General features: G+C 46.6%; 1 protein-coding gene across 8 annotated transcripts in view; it reads left to right on the forward strand.

Moving 5' to 3' along the window:
* The window catches only part of LDLRAD4 (low density lipoprotein receptor class A domain containing 4), a 347,099-nt gene extending 335,973 nt beyond the window's left edge, over window positions 1–11,126 (forward strand). For all 8 annotated transcript variants that reach the window (XM_081148668.1, XM_081148666.1, XM_081148671.1 and 5 more), the window contains 2 exons: window positions 2,782–2,835; window positions 4,119–11,126. In XM_081148668.1, coding sequence (XP_081004794.1) covers window positions 2,782–2,835; window positions 4,119–4,646 — 582 coding nt within the window. In that variant the 3' untranslated portion in view covers window positions 4,647–11,126. The remainder of the gene's footprint in view (window positions 1–2,781; window positions 2,836–4,118) is intronic.
* The last annotated feature ends 7,939 nt before the right edge of the window (window positions 11,127–19,065 follow it).

Consider the following 19,065-nt stretch of genomic DNA (forward strand, 5'->3'; position numbering starts at 1 on the left):
CCACCATGGCATCTTATAGATCTTATAGTTTTAACAACTCTTGGGAACCACCTGGGTGAAAGACCTGAAAAATCAGTGTCCTATAAAACATGAATAAATTGGAGGAGGGGGCAATTGTCAGTGAAGAGTTAAATAAATTACATCATTATTAAAATAGTAGTGGTGGCAATGGGGGTGAGGGAGAGTAGTGAGTTGGAGACCACAGCAGTCCAGAGGAATGAGAGGTTTGGGGAGAAGTCAGTGAGTTCTGCCTCAGACATGTGTAGGTTTAGGAGTGTGTTGGAGTCCAGGAGGCAGGCCCCCACGGTTAGATGCTCCTGGAGCTCATGAGACAAAGTGGAGCCAGAGATAGATGCATACCCATATGGGTGGCCCTGTAAGCTGTGGAGGGAATGAGGCGGCTGGGAAACTGGGCTGAGAGGAGAGGGGCTCCAGACAGGGTTCTGAGGAACTCCAACATTCAACCAAAGTACAGAGTTAGGGGCACCTCCCCCAAAGAGCAGGAAAAGTGGCCAGAGAAGTCAGGGTACGAACCAGGAGGGGTGATGTCTCTGAGCCAACAAGGGAGGGTCCAGTGCTGCTGGGATCCAGGTGAGAGGAGGGCCCAAAAGTACTGAATTATTTTATTTTTTTATTAATCTTCACCCGAGGGTATTTTTTCCATTGCTTTTCAGAGAGAGTGGAAGGGGGAGAGAGAGAGAAAAAGATAGAAACATCAATGTGAGAGAGATACATAGATTGGTAGCCTCCCACACGTGCCCCAACCAGGCTGGGGATCAAGCCTGCAACCAAGGTGCGTGCCCTTGGTCAGAACTGAACCTGGGACCCTTCAGTCTATGTGGGCTGATGCTCTAACCACTGAGCTAAACCGGCCAGGGACTGAATGATTTTAATAAGAAGGAGGTGAATTTGGTGAAATATAAGACTGAGTGTACACAAGGCTTAATCTCTTTAGGCATTTTTCCAGTTTTGCTACTTTCTAGGGGAATAAACCATTAAGGATGGTTATGGCCACTTTCAGAAACCATGCCACCCCCTGTTTCTGGGTCACTTCCCTCTCACTTCATTCGGGGGTTTTCTTTCTGGCCGTTCCATCCCGCACTGTGCTTCAGTCCGCACTGGCACCGCGGCTGCCTGGTGCCAGCTCTCTGGACGGAAGGTTAGAGCTGACATCAGTGAGGTGGGCAGGAGGGGCCGAGCTCTCGCTGAAGGAAGGGAGAGGAGCTAGGGCAGAATTGTGAGTCTTAGAAACATCCCAGGATGAGTTTCTGTGCTGTTTTCAGTAGGAGAGTTGCCATAACAACCCAGAGCTACAGTGATTGTTTCACTTTGATCCGGGGGAACACGCTCTGAAGTACTGCGCAGGCTGCCTCGGCCTGGTGAAGGGCTACCGGTGGGTGTGGGTCAGCCACTTCATTAGAGTCAATTAGATCTGTCACCTGTCACCAGGCCAGAGCCGTAATGGCCCATTACATAATTTTATAGTCACACCTTAAGCCCAAACTTCCTCTAAACGCTGCTGGGTCTGTTCCTATTTGTGCTGCTGAGTCTATGATATCCTGCGGGTATCTTAGGGTCAGGTTGTATGTGTTGGACAAACACTTGTTGTCCAAATGGGGTATTTGAATTAGAATGCTGGCTTACAGAAGAGAGCAAGAGAGACTTAGGGGTGTTTTACCTTGCAGGTCTACTTGTGGGTACATTCAGGGTCTCAGGAGGCTCAGTAATTGTACAAGGTCATGTATGAATATTCTTGGGAATCCAAAAATGCAGACATCTGCTCCTGCTCCCCACAGTTCTTCTTTTTATTACAATAATAGACCTTTGGCTAATAGCCCAACAGACCTTTGCTAGTAGCCAACAATTTGGGTTCAAAAGGGAAAGCATATTGAAGTACTTTGTAAACAAGTTTATGGTGTTAGAAAAGCTTGTCACCTTGACAGTCTGGGCAAACATTTTTGAAAAAAGATGTTAAACAACAAGATGCCAAGTTACATCTACCTTAGGAATAAAGGGACTAGAAGACTCTCGAACAGTCAGGCTTTGGAAACTCCATTTTCAGTTTGAAAGCACAGTGTGACTGTCAGTGCTTTACTTGTGCCGCTGCTCACCTCAAAGCCCAGTCCCAGTTTAGAAGGTCCTTGGCTGGCACACACCGGCTGTGGTCATGCACATTTGCTTAAGAGCTTAAGCACCCAACCCTGGCTGGTGTGTCTCAATGGTTAGAGTATCGGCCCGAGCACCAGAGGGTCACGGATTCGATTCCTGGTCAAGGGCGCAGGTTGGATCCCTGGCCAGTCCGGGCATGTGTAAGAAGCCACCAATTGATGTGTCTCTTTCACACATTGATGTCTCTCTCTCTCTCTCCGCCCCCCCCCTTCTCCCTTCCACTCTCTCTAAAAAGCAATGGAAAAAATATCCTGGGGTGAGAAATAACAAAAAAAGCTGAAGGACCTAGACTCTACCCAAATCTAGGCAGTGACTGAATATGGTTTGATGACATTTGGAATGTATGTCAAACACACAAGTGCATAGTTTGAAAGATGTTTGACTTCAGATCCCGTCTATTTCAAATCTGGTTGAGACCTAAAATTTCTAACTTTTCCTTTTGGCCACAGTTCTCCTTTTAGATGTTACGTGGGGGGAAAAAGGACTAGTTCTTTATTGTTCTGTGATTTAAACAGGTCTGCTACTGTCCAAGGGGAAAGTGTTTCCTTGATTTTAGGTGCTGCTGCATGAAACTAATGATTTTTTTGTGATGTCCCTCCCACCCCCTGCCAGGAAGGGCGCCTGTGGCCTCCAGACAGCTCCGGTCCTCGGCCAGGTGCCTCGGAGGTAAGGGGTTGGACAAGGGAAGGGTGTGGGTGGCTGAAGGTGGCTGTTCAACTGTGTGTACATGGGGGAAGGGAGGAGGGAAATAAACCATTACAACAGAATCGGTGGAAAAGCCAAATGTGTGACAATATAAAGAAATAACATTTAAATTAAGGCATATACCTATAATTTTGTTTTTAAAAGTGGGGGAAGGGATTTTTAGAATCTCCTAGGGATTATTTGTGCTAGTCTAAAAAGCTCCCTAGGTTAAGAATCACCGATCTTTACATGATCCCATAGCTGCTAACAATGAGGCTAGGCACAAGTGGGCATAGTTTATAAATATAACATGATTCCTTTCTACACCTCCAAGTTTAATAATATGACTTAAAAGTAACATAGCTTTTTGCCTTTCATTTAAGACTATGGTATGGGAGAAGTCAATGGATGGATATGCGCACGCAGGCGCACACACACACACACGCACACACACACACTAGCTTTCCTCTAGAAGAATGGATGATGGAATAGATGAGAAGACTATGTAAGAATTCACTTTGGAAAAAAAATCTGTAATCATATTTACTTTGAAATACAAAACACTTTTCATGTCAGTTACTAAAAAAAAACTATAGGAAACTTGTCTAGAAAGAAATGACTAGAAAGGTTTAGAAACCAGAAAGAAAAAGCAGTCACTTGTTCCATATTTGTCTGAGTACTTGATAGGGCAACAAGCTCCTATTGATAATTCATAAATTGGCCCAGTGCATCCTACCTGTTCTAAGTACCATCGGGTGAGGTTATAACTTACATTTCCAGTGAAAATTCTGAGCCACTCCCCACCCTTCTGAATCAGGTGGGAGAGCGGGAAGGGCCCCGAGAAAGCATGTAAAGGAGTGGAGGCCTGGACCAGGCCGTGTGGTGGACATGACCAGAGCCCGCCTGCGCCGTGCTCCCGTGCACTGCCCTCTGGAAGTTACTGTTGTGTCCTACTTGACCCAGTGGGAAACGTGCACAGAGCGTGCGCAGGAACTCCCCTGAAATCCACATTTTCAGTTAACCACAATTCTCCGTTGTTGAGCCATCTTGGAGAATCTATCCTTTGGCAAGATGAGTGGTCTAACTCATGAGGAACAGGAAAACTATGTGTTTTTTCCGGGATGATCTTTTCCTGTTTTGTCCGAGGGGGAAGCGCTTCAGACAGGTGCGAACGCAGACCAAGTGTGAGTGCTCTCGATATCACCGTGTTTGGGATCCTCACTGTGCCGAGAATGTCTTCCAACCCCTCACTCTTTTCCCTGCAGATCATGTATGCCCCGCGCTCCAGGGACAGGTTTACCGCCCCGGCCTTTATGCAGAGGGACCGGTTCAGCCGCTTTCAGCCCACCTACCCCTACGTGCAGCACGAGATTGACCTTCCCCCCACCATCTCCCTGTCCGACGGGGAGGAGCCGCCTCCCTACCAGGGGCCCTGCACCCTGCAGCTCAGGGACCCTGAACAGCAGATGGAACTCAACCGAGAATCTGTGCGGGCCCCGCCCAACCGGACCATATTCGACAGCGACTGGATAGACGTTTCCGTGTACAGCGGGGGCCCCTGCCCGCCCAGCAGCCACTCGGGCATAAGCGCCAGCACCTGCAGCAGCAACGGCAGGATGGAGGGGCCGCCCCCGGCCTACAGCGAGGTGATGGGCCACTACCCGGGAGCCTCGTTCTTCCACCACCAGCACGGCGGCACGCACCGGGGGAGCCGGCTGCCCTTCCAGCACGACGGCGCGGCCACCGTGCTGCAGCTGCAGGGCCAGGACAGGAAGCCCGGGAACCTCGTGTGACCCGCGGCCGCGCGGCTCCTGCGCCCCCGGCACAGCGCTGTTCAGTTCCACGCGCGGCAACGAAGTAAAACCAAATGTGCAAATGTGGTCTTTGTTTCTGATTCCTTTCAGGGGAATTGCATGCAAACCAGAACTGAAATAATACAAACTTCCATCCGGTCTGACCGTAAACAGTGTTTATTTGGGGGCAGGCATTGGGGAGGGGGGCGGGATGGTTTTGGCAAAGGGTGGGCGTGGGAGCACAGAGAAAGGGATGCTTTGAAGATATCATGAAATAAAACCCAGAGGTATTTGATTTATTTAATTATGAAAGGAGACTGCAGAGAAAGAGGCCAGAATGGCCTGTTTTATAATTAACTAAATAAAGAAGGAAGCATTATTATATATTATCATGGGGAAGAATTGGCCAGTTTGCTTTTTCTCCCAAGGTGTGGAACTTTTATTTTGTTATAAAAATATGATTCAAAATTCCTGTTTTTTGTGCCAAGGTATAAAGTGGAGAAGTTAGATGAATGCAAGGAGTTGATTTGTGTTGTTATGATGATGATGTGTTTTTAAAAGTTGCACTATCCTAATGTTTAAAATATATATGAGGGAACTGTTTTACGTGACGTTCTGTATGTTGTCTTTTCACCTGTGGATTATTAGGCCCAAGGAATACCCTGGAGTGCTTCCCATAATCGTGCAAGGAAAGATGTCTGGGGATGTAGCCTAACATGCCGACTTAGGTAAATCAAGAAAGTCGTTGTTGTGAGAGTTTGCACCAGAGAGCAGTGTGTCACTGAAGCATGGAGACCTCTGGATGGAAGAGAGGAAATATAAGGTCCAGCGTTTCTGACTTGCTGAGTTACTCTGCTAGCTTAGGCTGCCCGTTTTACTAAAAACAACCCAACACATGCATTTATGCCTCCAGTATCACAGCCACCCTCTTCCTCCAGCAGCGCAGTTCTTCAGTAATTTAGAATTTTTTTTACTGTAGCATGAAGTATACTCAGATACATACATTATTTTATGCAATAAATTGTTTAAAATGCAAGGTGGTTATTTTTAATACTGTTGAAATATGTGACTTCTCAGTGTATTCCCATTGTCTCCTTTTCTAGACAGTTCAGTTCAGTCTTGGACACCTGGTCAGTGCTCCAGAGGCTCTCAGTGGTCGCTCCGCATGGAGCCCGCCCGGCCTCGGTGTGTGAGCGATGCTGGCAGCGGCTTCTCCACGCACTGGAGACCCCTGGAATTGACAGGACACCACATTGCTGGTAATAGCCGTGCCCTGCACTGGTATTGGCGCAGCACCCTCGGGGGAAGGCAGCGCTCAACACCCAAACTCCGAGGGAGTTCCTCCAGCCTCTGCAGTGGTGGCCAGAACTGGACAGTCAGTTACAGAGCAGTGCAGGGCGGGGGAGCGACTTCAAAAGCACAGGAGAAAAAGCACAACATGCAGTTAAAAATGCAACTAGAAACTAATTTCAAATATTATTAGTTTTAGTTTTAATATTCCTGATACTTACAAACATTTGTTCTTATGTAAAATAAGTAACTTTCTTTTGGGGAAGTAAGCATCTGGCTTTCATAACAGCAGGAGCCAACAAGTTCAACCAGTGCCACACCACAGGAGGGCTGATCTGTAGCAATGGCCTGCTCTGCGCAGGGTGGGTCCCTCTGGCCTCTGCATATAACAAAATGGGTTGGCATGACGGCTTGGTGACTTATCGCTGCAGTTTTAATGCCGAATAACACGTGTGCTTGAGCCTGTCTGTGGGTCTCTGAGGCGATTTATCAGTGAGGTGACTGTGCTGTTGGCTGAGAGCTAAAGAGACTGTCTGAACTACAAGTCCTGTCCCCTGCCCTCTGCTTCTTTCTGCTGCTTCTCTTGGTCAGTTGGTAGGCTGCTGGCTTTTGTTTCGAGGATTAGACTCATTAGATTGATTCATTTCACGCAGTAACAGCCATGGAACTAGTCAGACTCTTAGAAAGAGAGAGAGAAAAGGTGGCAACAGTTGATACTCATACTCCAGACTCTGTTGGGACGTGTGTGTGCTAAGAGCACAGTGGGAATTCCGAGACCGGGCAGAGCCCCGGAGCCTTGACTTGGGCCCAGAGCCTTGTAACCGGTCAGCTCATTGCCTGGGTCACAAGCCTGTACTTGAAGGCAGCTGGGACTCTGTGTGGCATGAAGCCTTGTCTCACCCTGTCAGGTGAAGGTTAGGAAGCATTTGTCCTGTCAGGACCCTAGTGGTGGAGGTTTGGGGTAGATGACTGGTCAGGTGTCCCCTCAGATGAAAAATGACAAGGTTAATTAATGATATCAGTTTAAAATTAGTTTAAAAGCCAATGTCATCAATTGAATTAATAGTCAATTTCCCTTTGGCACAGGGAAAAGGTGATTTAGGTCAGTAGCTCTTTTGAAGGTTGTGGCTGACCTGTTCATGCCGCGTTGCCTCCTCGCTGGCCTGGTGTGGAAAGAGGAGTGATTTTGGAGACCCAGCCTGCACAGTGGGACCTAATGCTCGAGGGGCCTGTGTGCGTGCATATGGAGCCCGAGGGCCCAGCTCAGAAAGCAGTGATTTAGGCAATCTATAACAGGTTGATTAATTAGTAGAGTGTTAAAACAAAGAATTGCATGTTCAGAAGAACAGCTAGTGGGAACTATACTCTGGGCATCCTGCTGTGGCTTGTGCATTGTCCCAGGGACTTCCAGGGTGTGAAACCCAGCACCTGTCGAGTCACATTTACAGGAACACAGTCTTCAGGCACATACTTGTTTTTTTCAGAAAGTCTAGTGTTCTCCTGACACTGAAGCAGTCCTTAGCATGAAAGAGATTTTGCTAAACAAATTATGCATTTAAAAGTTGAACTGTTCTTTGTGTTTCAAAACAAAATTTAGTGTTAAAGAAGCTTGAGAAGCATGTCCTCTGCCCTCCCCCATCCCATATACACACGGGAACAATCCACAAGAAATTTCAAGATAGCAGAGGAGAATATTTAAAAGTTACAAAGATTAGTCATGAGGATACACATATAGCCACCAAACTTATGGGAGAGGAAAGGGGGCCGACAGGAACTGGAGGCCTCCTAACACCCACATAGGAATGTGCTACACGGAGAAGTGCTTCTAGGGCTTCTCAGGATCTCCATGTGATCTTCACCTTCACCTTCATAAGAATGAGGAAGCACCTACTTTCAGAAAGCTTCTGTTATCTAGAAGAATCCATACAAATCCCTGCCTTCCTCTTAGACCCAGTAGCTGCATCCTGACAGGGGTGATGGATCCTCTATCTTCCCTCTAATTGCTCTTCTCTCCAGTTAGTCCTTTGTAGGAAGAGGCCAGGTACAATGGCCTTCAGACACTGGTCCATTGCAAAGATATATGTCCATCCGGCCCCCACCCTTCGAAAGTAAGTCCGCCCATGCCATGGCCCGTCGGGCTCCCGCGTGCTCCCAGGCCCCTCACGTCTCAGTTGCGCGCTGATGCTGCTTGAGTTTTGCTACCTTAGTCCGGCCGCAGCGTTCCCAGCACGTTCCTTGGCATGCCATTCATTTTTCTTAAAACTTCAAAAGCTCAGCAGTGTATGGAGGAAAACACCTGGGAAGGATACTTGGTTTTTGTTAACGTTCTTGATTCTGTCTAAGTGACTAAAAGCAGAACTGTGCCAGTCTCCACACGGCGACGTGGTCCCCGCTGGCCTCGCGCCCCCGCGGGCATCCCCGCCCTAGCTGGAGGGCAGGGCTGCGGCCTCCGCCTGGACCCCAGCGGCCTGCGCACGGTCAGATGAAGTAGCTGGGCGGGGTGACAGGCTGGCGAGTCTCCCTCCTCGGCGGGAGAAACACTGTATCTCAGTGGCTGGCCAGAGTCACAGATTAGGAAACTTTGCTCTCACCCCAGTTCACAAACGGCGGCCTGGGCAGCTCTGCAGCTCGCCTGACTTTTATCGACTTAAACGAGGCCCTGCGGCCAGCCGCCAGAGATCAGAGGGGTGGGTGGAAAATGGAAAGCCCTGTCCCGCCCGGAGATCTCCGACGGTTCAGCCTAGGTCACGTTACTACTACCCAAAGGGCTGCATCTTTTGCGTAGTTCAAGTGTAGGATTTCCGCCAGGGTTGGCCCGCCGCCGCCGCGTTCGGGCTGGCCGCGTTCGGGGGCGTCGCGGGAGCGGATGCCTCGCCAAGGACGCGCCGTCTTCCTCCGCCCGCCCCCCCCAGTGCGTGCTCGCTGACGTGCCCTGCGGCGGGGCTCAGAGCGGGAGAGGTGGCGGCGGCGTGGCGCGCAGGTCACGCGGGCCGCGCCGCGGCGGAGCGCTCTGCACCCGGTGGTTCCCAGCCGCTGAGCTGCCCCGTCCTGGCTGCGGCAGCCGCAGGAGCCGAGCCCCCGCCGCACTCCGCTCCCACCTTCGCTGTGCCTCACTTACAATGGTGCTTCTTCAGGCGTGTGTCTTTTCTTACGTTTTTATTTGTAAGGTGCTGTATATAACTTGAATATATTATGCACATATCCTACCCAATGGGTAGAACAAACATTGTTAATACTGTAATATAATGTACAGGCACCAATTTTAACAGAAATGGCATAGGATTTGTGAATGCCTATGTGCTTTGTCCTATTTTGTAAGGAAATTTGCAAATGGATGCATACAGATAAAAGTCTATGTAGTTTATTTTCCTATTAAATATCAATATTATAACACAAGGGAAAGAAGTCTGAACAAGCAGGCCACAGTTTATGACCAGCGTATGTATAGCAGTTGAGAGTTGCATCTTTGCTGTGAATACACTTTAAAAAAATAAGTTTAAAAAATTCCATAGCTTTTTGGTTGCCACTAGATGCTGCTTTTAATCTCGTAATGCTCAGTTGGACCAGTGTTAGAAAAAATATATATATTGATTTTTCAACTTGTTTTATGAAATGACATTATGGCGTGTGGAATAATGATGTCAGACCCCATAATAAGTGCACATTTTGCAAAAGTTGCGTCCAGAGTCAATGGGCCTGCAGCAGAGGGCCTTGTTCAGTACGGACGCATTTATGGTCATCTGTGTCCTGAGAATCCCTCTGCGTTTTTCTTTTACAAATTGAAGCTGTGGAGCCAATGAAATAACAGTAGAGTTTGTAGGGAAAGAATACCTCAGGAAAAATGAATCCACTTAAGACCCCATTCTTTGAAAAAAATGTTGTTATGGGTTATGGGTTATCATTAGCAGAGAATGAGCTGTCAGCCAGCCGAGTGAAAAATCTTAAATCCATTCCCTTTGGTGTCTCATGGTGATCTTGACCCGAAAAAACAAACTAGGTTTTGCCACCCATCAGGGACTACATTTGCAGTTGCATCTGTGTCACCCTCTCTTATACAGTGTCTACTTCCAGCTCAGTCTTCAGTGTCTCACTGTGCCCTCTGCATTTACCTTCAAATGTTCTAATATTACAAAAAGCAAAGCCTGTGAGAACATATGCACTAAACCACTGTTGAATGTGGATGTGAGCATCTTCCCCAGTATAGTTTCTCACTAGAGAATCTTAATTCTAATAAATTCTATGGTTTTTATTTGCTCTTTGGTGTATGTTCTGATCTTGAAAATCACAATAGGCTCATACCCTTATCCTGCAGAAAACAAATCATTAGCGATTATCCTTAAACTGAAAACACCTCTACAGTGCAGCTCTTAATGCTGAATGGGCTAAAAGTCAGCCCTTCTTTTATTATCTGTTTTGAAAGGCCCATGAAAGATCGTTAGCCTGTGTGTTCTCTATCCTGTCCAGCCCCACTGTCTGCTCCACTGTATACTGCAGGGCTCCCCCATCTTCAGCATTAACAGGGGCTCATTACTGTCAGGAACAACTCCTACCCCTCCAAGTTTGATCTCTTGGGAGAACTGTTGAGCGTGGGTGTCATCCGAGAATGTTCTGGACTCAGAGGTATTACAATCTGTTACCACACCGTTGCTTTCTTACTCCAGAACTAATTGAGGCTTAAGCTTTACTATTAATGACACTGGTTCATTTTAATGTGCTTATTGGTATATTGTTACTTTTCATTTCATGGCTTTCGGAAGTCCCGTTTCCTAATTGTATACCTGTCTAGTGTAAAGCCGTTTAGAATATGTGATACTATTCACAGCATTTAGTTCGTTTAGTTATTGTAGAGCAGCTTACTAGGAAAGTACAACTGTATTTGAACATTTCAAGTTCATCGTATGAGTTACGTTAATCAGAAGTCATTAAAGTCTTTCTTAACAGCCATTTGTGCTCACTTTTCAAAATAATTCCAGTTATATACTAAAAAAGATTTCCAACTATTGTGTATCCGCCTCTTTTTAACTGAGCAATGGTGATGTAGTTCTTAGACCCGAGGTCTGTAATTGCAATACTTTTAAAGAAAGATGTTGCTCTAAGTGCTGTTAAAGTTATGAAATCAGCTTTTTCTGCTTGTTCTTAATGCTGTGGTCAAACCATAGCACAAAATTATTAAAAATAATCAGTGATATACATGTGTCTCCTAGTTTGCTTTTTAATCTTTCAAACACAAAGCACGTGGCGGGGGGGGGGGGGGGACTACATGTGTTTTAAAACCCATCTTAAAGAAACACTTCTTTGGTCCCCCGCTAACCTTTCCATTCAGCTTGTATTCATTCTGACTTTTTTTTAAAAGTCATTATATTCTGCTCTAAACAACTCTGATCAGATCATGCCGTACGATTCCCTTTTCAATTCTGTGTTCTCTACAGAACGTTCAGGGACTGTCCTCAGGTCTCATCATGTTAGGACACTGAGAACTGCTTCACCTGAGCTGGGGTGCCGGGGGAGGAATTTGCAGCTGTCTGCAAGCTTCTGGATGGCTGTCGCAGAGAAACTGAGGTCAGCTCAGCCCAAAGCGTGAACAAGATTTCTACCAATGCGACCCGTTCAACAGCGGGACAGGTGCCCTCAGGCTCAGGGCCCTGGAGGATTTCAGTCCGAGATAGTAGCAGAAGAGCCTAGATTTCCTTCTCTGAGAGATGAGAATAGCATTACCTCTAAGCTCTAAAGTGTATGGCGCCACAGATGACAGGATTGTGTACACACAAAACCTTCACAATCTGCCAAACTACTAAAATAAGTGAATGCAGTATGGTTGCAGAAGATACAATTTATTCTTGCATTTCTCTCTGTTAGTAATGAACTTTAAAAACTGAAATCTTAAAGACACCATTTAAATAAGTAAACAAACCCACAAACTCTAGTCATAACCTCCACCTTAGATTCTGAATTATTTTAAGGTTGAGAAAGGGAATTAGAAAGCTGTAAGAAAAATAGCTGTAAGAGGATTTCTTTTCCTTAAAACCGCAAATAGTCACCGATAAACCACACCGTGCCCTGCAATAAATTATAGTCTTACTCAGCAGATCATTTGAGAAATACTGAAGAATTTCCCCCAGACTTGCTACCCCTGAGTGAAGCTGAGACTGGTGTAGAACTTCCTCGTGGGAAAAGTTCTGCTCGGAAGAAACTAGGGGATTTGGGGCTCGAGCATCCTACGTGATGATTCACTTCACTAAACCCTGGGGTCTGCTTGTCACAACAGAGAAGCAGCAGAGAACCCTCCCAGCCCTCTGCCGTCGAGCCTGCGCCACGTGCCGCGTGGGGCCCCTGAGAGCAAAGGCCGAGCCCAGGGTCCGGATGCAGGCGGCTTACCCAGCGCAGGAAGCCGTCGAATGAGGTGCTCACACTGGTTTCCACTCCGGGCAACAGGGAGGGGCTGGTGCAGCACCAAGAAACCACGAAGGGTGTGCCTCTGAAGGACAGGAGATGGGGACACCAATCCCAGCCCCTGTGGACTGAGCGAGCTCTGAAGACTTCAGAAGAAGCCCCGAGGCAGGAAGACACTGACAACCGACGCCTGGAAGGGGCTGGTATACACAGGAACTGCTCATCCAGACTGGAGCTAAGTGACAGTGACAAAGAGCCTTGGAGGGGCTCTCACGCCTCTACCACAGTGCCCCCACCACTCCTTGGAAGCACTGCTGGCCAGGGAGAGAAATGCCAAGTTCTGGACCCAGCTTTTCAGGACAGGCTTACACTCAGTACAGGACATCCACGGAGCCCCACCTCCTCCACTTGATGACGGGCCCCAGTTCTGCCTGGGCTTCCTTAGGCCCCAGCGTGCGAATGCGGGGAGCTCTCCAGGGGACGCAGTGCTGCCGAACGCGCCTGCGCTGGGCCCCAAACCCCTCCAGTCTCGGGACCTCCTTGGCTGGCTGTTCATTAGCTTGTTCGTGAAACGGCAGAGCTGCCGACTGCTAAGCAAGTCAACTAGGAGCCCCACTCATCTGGCTGCCCACTCCCTGCACCCTCGGGGGCACATTTACACACACAGGTCGTGCCTGGAAGAATCCTCCAGAATCTTAGTGAGCCTTGGGATAAAACCCCATATTCTGTCTGTGATACTTGCACAGAACAGTGTATACTGAGCCTGTAACTTAGAGCATCATAATTAGGTTTCTCTCGTTACAGTCTTGATGTTTTGTGCTGAATGAATTCTAATTAAAATGCACATTTTCCCCCTAATCCTCACCTGAAGATACGTTGTTTTTTTGAAGGGGTGGTAAAATTTTTTTCTGTTTTAATTTCTTTATTGTTGAAAGTATTACAAGTGTCTCCTTTTTTCCCCATTGATCCCCTCCTCCCTGCACCCCGTCCCCAGGCCTTCACCACACTATTGTCTGTGTCCATGGGTTATGCATATATGCACATAAGTTCTTAGGTTAATCTCTCCTCACCTACCCACCCACCCCCACTTTCCTCCTAGATTTATCAGTCTGTTCTGTGCTTCTATGTCTCTGCATCTATTGTGTTCATCAGTTTATTTTGTTCACTAGATTCCAAAGATGAGTAAAATCATGTGGTACTTGTCTTTCTCTGACTGGCTTATTTTGATTAGCATGAAACTCTCCAGGTCCCACCATGCTGTCTCATGGGGTAAGGGATCCTTCTTTTACACAGCTGCATAGTATTCCATGGTGTAAATGTCCGAGAAGATGCTTCATATGATTTCAATCTTCTTGAACTTAAAGAGATTTATTCTGTGTCCTAACATGTGGTCTATTTTGAGAATGCCCATGTGCACTTGAGGAGAATGCTTATTCTGCAGCTTTGGGGTGAACTGTTCTGTAAATTGCTTTTCTCTTGCTGCCTTTAAGATTCTCTCTTTATCTTGAATTTTTGGCATTTTACTTATGATGTGTTTGGGTGTGGGCCTCTTTGGGTTCTTCTTGCTTGGGACTCTCTGTGCCTCCTGAACTTGTGTGGCTTTTTCCTTCACAAGGTTAGGGAAGTACTACTTCTGGCACTCCTATGATGCAAATATTGTTACATTTCATGTTGTCCCACAGCTCCCTTAAACTGTCCTCCTGTATTTTCATTGTATTCTCTTTTTGGTTCTCTGATTGAGTTTTTTTTCTACCTTGTCTTTTAATTTGCTGATCCGATCCTTAGCTTCCCCTAATCTATTTATTCCTTCCAATGTTTTTTGTTTTTGTTTTTAATTTATTTCTATGTCACTCTTAATTTCCTTCATAGTTTCCATTTCTTTTCTCATGCTATTGAGCATCCTTATGATCAGTATTCTGAACTCTATATCTGATAGATTGCTTATCTCCATTTCATTTAGCTCTTCTTCTGGAGAATTCTTTTATTCTTTCATTTGGGGCTTGTTGGCTTTTTTCTCCCCATGTTGGCTGCCTGTTTGGATTTGTTTCTATGTATTAGGTAGATCTTCTAGGATTCCCAGTCTTTTTGGATGGTCTCAGGTGCAGGCCAATGTCAGACACTATTTGTGACTGGCCTTGAGCACCCCGTTTGAAATTTTCTGCACTCCACAGCTTGCAGTTCTCTCTGCTGGGGCTGGGTGCGTTTGGAAAGAATCAAGATGTGCACCAAGGTCTACTTTTCCAAGCCTCGGGTCCAGAAGCAGATCAGGCAAAGACTCAAAGCACCCGCAGACTGAATGTTATTCCATCTCTTAATGAGCCTCAGGCTGTAGAAACTCCAAGGGGTGGGGCGAGAGGTTTTCCAACAGGGTGGGGCAGTTGCTTCCCCCACAGGCAAAAGCTGCTTGGATTGTAAATGTCTGCCTGAGAAAGGTGTCCTCTGTGGTATGGGGGAATGGCTCGGCACCGGAATCCCGATGGCTGCCCTCTGAGCTCTACTCCCCCAAGCCAGCAATCCGGGACTCTCCTCACATAGCTCTAGGCCACTCTGCCCTCCCTCTGCTGGGGCCCAAGGTAAGTGGCTGCACCCAAAACTTTGCGTGTTGGCCTTTTAAGAAGGTGCCTGCGTTTCCAGCTGTCTCTCTCTGGCAGACAGCAACCCCACTGCTTTTCATAGCCAGATGGTATGTGGGCACCTTTCCCAGTTCTGGGGTTTAGACCCTAAAGTTCTCAGTGGGAACCCCCCACAGCTGAGATATCCCTCCAGAGCCCAGCCAGCCCTCCTGCGCCTGTGCACTTCTTACCAGTCTCTATGTGGCCTCCACTTTCTGTCCTTGGTTATAAGGGTTCTCTCCAGCTAGTCTTAGTTGATTATTCAAGATGTTTTTTCTGTATTTTAGTTGTACTTCCAGTTTGGTCCTGGGAGAGTGTCAGTGCAGCTTCCACTCACTCAGCCCGCCACCGTCTTAGAATCTCCAAGGATATGTTTTCATTGATTTTTAGAGAGAGAGAAGGGGGGGGAGAGAAACATCGACCTGAGAAACATTGATTGGTTGCCTCCCACATGTGCCCTGACTGGGGATCGAACCCACAACCCTTTGGTGTATGGGGCAACTCTCCAACCAACTGAGCGACCTGGACAGGGCAAAATGCACATTTTAAAATAGCAGCCAAAAAGTAAAGCCTTTGCATTTATAAAGTTCTTTGTTTTAATGCCATGTTTCTGTCCAGACTTCAGGTTTTCCCCTAATAGTGGAAACCTCATTCACCCGACTTTCCACTCTCACTTTAAAGGAAAAATAAAATTAGCAGTGCAAAAGCTACAGTTTTCATCATTTGCACACAGCATGTAACAACAAAAGCACAGCTTTTCTCCACCACTTCATGGTGCTGCAGAGCTGCCAGGGTTTAAAGTTGGTCATTTTCCTGGGATTCAGAGAGGCCAACCTCTGTCCTTTGGTGAACACTAAAATTCCTAATCAGGGATATACTGAATTTCTCAGTGCTAAAATTTCCCACCAGTGCCAGCTTCTGATGTTCCAGTGATTGGCCCCAAGTGAATGGAAAATTCCAGTCTGAGCTGCCTCCAAGTGTGCCACCAATACAAGCTCAGACATCACGACCATCAGCCTGACCCTCCACCAGGGGCAGCAGGAAAAGGCAAGCTCTTTTTACCAAGGGAGTATTAGGGTATTTCCTGAGGTCGAATCCTCTTTGGATATATGAAATATTAAACACGTACAGATGTATGAAGACTAGATCTAATTACCAAAGTTTAGATTACTTGCTCTCAAGCATAGACTTAGGTGTTTGAAAATAGCTACCAACTGCTTTGCCAAGGACAGCTAGACAGTAACAGGACGCCGGCGGGGAGCTGGCCCGCTCGCAGGCTGAGTGGAGCACTGAGCCGGAGCAGGAGCAGGGAGCAGACGCTCCCTCCTGTAATCACACGGGGTAACAGAATGGCTACTCTCTCCTCTTCCTAGCATTCTAAAGGGAAAAAAAGATGAAAATAGAGTATAAAAGGATCAAAAAGCTATTGTTAAAAGTCCGAAGACAATGCGAGGCACCAGCAGGAAAGAGGGTAAGGAATATTAAGAAATCAGCTTTAGCTCCCAAAATACAAAGAATCCAAAAGTCCCAATGCACAAAGTGCTTTATTTTAGTGCCCAGATGAGAGGAAAAATTTTAACTGGAAGCTGCGATCTGAATTTCAAATCCAGCTCTCCTGTGCCTCCTTCAAGTAAAAATATTGGCCTCAGTTTCCTAAAGTGACCCACTAAAGGCAAAATTTTATATAAACTCTCTGTAAGTCTGGGGTTTGACTCAAAGCTCCTATTAATCTTAAATGCCTCCAAAATAATGCAGTTGCTAAGTGGTCTAGACTTCTCAGCAAAAGTCGATTAGGTTTTGTGAACTAAAGTTTTTGACAATATTTTCAGCTTTTTGGGGAAACTAAGACTCGTCCTTTATTTCTGACCTTATTTCTGTGACGAATGCAAATTACCACCCACCATGTCCTGCATCTTCAACAGGGAAATAAAAAGCGCATGTTGGTGGAGCACCATGGCAACCGGGCCCTGTAATTCTATCTCCAGACAGAGCTGAAGGGCAGGCAGAGCTGTGGCATCTGAGGACTTCACAGCCCTCACTTTTGGCGCTCGGAGCGTAAGAGAGAACCAAAGTAGCCACTATTCTTAGAAAAGTAAAGCAACAGTGACAATTAAGTCACCATATTAAGTGTCCAAAGAAAATACTGACTCAGATTCAATAAAACATAGTCAAAATATGGTTCAATCTTTATAGAATCTCAAGTCTAGTACTTAGAGGTAATAACTGAGATATCTGTGTGGATAGAGAAAATGCTATTCTTTTTTAAAAATGTATTTTTTTGATTTGGGAGAAATATTGATGAGAGAGTCATTGATCGGCTGCCTCCTGCACGCATGTGCCCTGGCCGGGAATCCAACCAGGATCTCCTGGATCACAGGTCCACGCTCAACCACTGAACCACGTTGGCAGAGCTGTTCTTTTTTTTTAAGGAATCTCATTGGTACAAGGGAAGATCCAGAACTGCCATTATTTCATGTCATATGCTTAAACTTTATGTGATTATCATAATAAAAGGCTGACTTTCAGCAGGTACTCGACTAAAAGTCTGGGAGCAACTGCGCGTTTACTGTCCCACTCTTACGAAGAGGCCGCGCGGATCTGCCCACTGGAGATGGGGGACAGGCGTGCCACCAGTCAGGCATGCTCCTGTGCGAACTGACTCCGACGCAGAACGTGGATGCATTTTGATTTTGGCAGCATGTGGAACATCTTTTCACCACCCAGGACTCCTGTGCTTGCGGACCACGCTGTCCCAGAGAAGGCACATGTGGAGGGCTTATCCTCAGCAAGCACGCCTCTGGGGGACGCACATGGCCTGAGTGACTTGGGCAGCCTGTGCGCCTCCCCGGGACGGCTGTCTGAGCAAGTGTTCAGAAGAGAGACTTGGTGTGATCCTCTGCCCTGAAGGTTTCTGAAATCAAGATGCATTCTTCCTACTAAGATCATTTTTATCAAAATAGGCAGATAATTGCCACAAGATAACATGATCTGTAATTATTGTTGTTGGCGACTCACAGGGATGCACAGGGGAGAATACGACTTGATTTTCAGACTAACCCTGAAGAAGCAAGACAATCCAAAACTTGCCTTGTCTAGTTAAAATACGCCAATTTGGCACAGAAGTCACAGAGGAAATATCTCAGAAGGAAAATACATCTAACTGGCCTGACTTAGCACTTCTCGAACAGGAGCTCCAAGCTCCACATTCAGGAAAAAGATCTTTGGAGCGCCAGAGGGCGAGGGCAAGACCAGGGTGGACGGTGCGCTCTGGGAAGGCGCTCGGGGCTCCAAGGGAAAAGGATGACGTCTTGAGTCTATTTAGGTGCACGGTGCAGACTTTGGAATCCCATTTAACGCTAACTCGGCACTCCGCGACGTACAGAAGGGCCAACGGAAACTGAACAAAGTCAATGTTGCAGATGAATAATTGAAAGTACCCGCCTCTGGTTCTAGTTTTCTGGTTCAGGTGGTTAAATTCCAAGGTGGCGGAGAGGCCCATACTTTTCTACGGGAATCCTCCTACGCTACTTGGGCACGTAGGCCAATGTAATCTGATGGGTTGTCGACCATGGCACAGACAGTCAACTGTGGTAGTAGTAAGCTTTTAACACTGAAAAATGCTTCCAACCAACTTTGGTAACATTTAATCTACTTTAGTTTAGGCCTTATGGAGAACCTGAAGTAAATGAAGGTCCCCATTAAAAAAATAACGAACTGTAGCCAACAGAAGAAATATGTCTACATTACCACTAAAACAAGTTATTTTTCAGAAAGAATCCTTTAATAATTCAGAAATGTGTACATTTTATAAAAATGGTATCATTTCAAAAATGCCATAAGAGGTGCACTCACAGTTTCTGCCTTGTTAAAATCACCTTCTGTCCATTTCATTAGCATCACCATATTCTACAGTGGCCTGTTTATGCTGTCTGAACTGGTTAAGAAATCCGGAAGATGACCTGACCCAGGGAAAGAGCACAGGAAAAAGCTACATGGGTCTAATATACAACGTGCATTTTTTCTTCAAACACCTCTTCTGCCCAAACTATTAAGACCTTTTAAATTCCTGGAATTACCTTCTAAGATCACTGAAATAAGACAGCCAATAGCTCATTTCATCCTGGAGC

This window comes from Miniopterus schreibersii, assembly GCF_964146895.1.
Source record: "Miniopterus schreibersii genome assembly, chromosome: 10".
Classification (NCBI taxonomy): domain Eukaryota; kingdom Metazoa; phylum Chordata; class Mammalia; order Chiroptera; family Miniopteridae; genus Miniopterus; species Miniopterus schreibersii.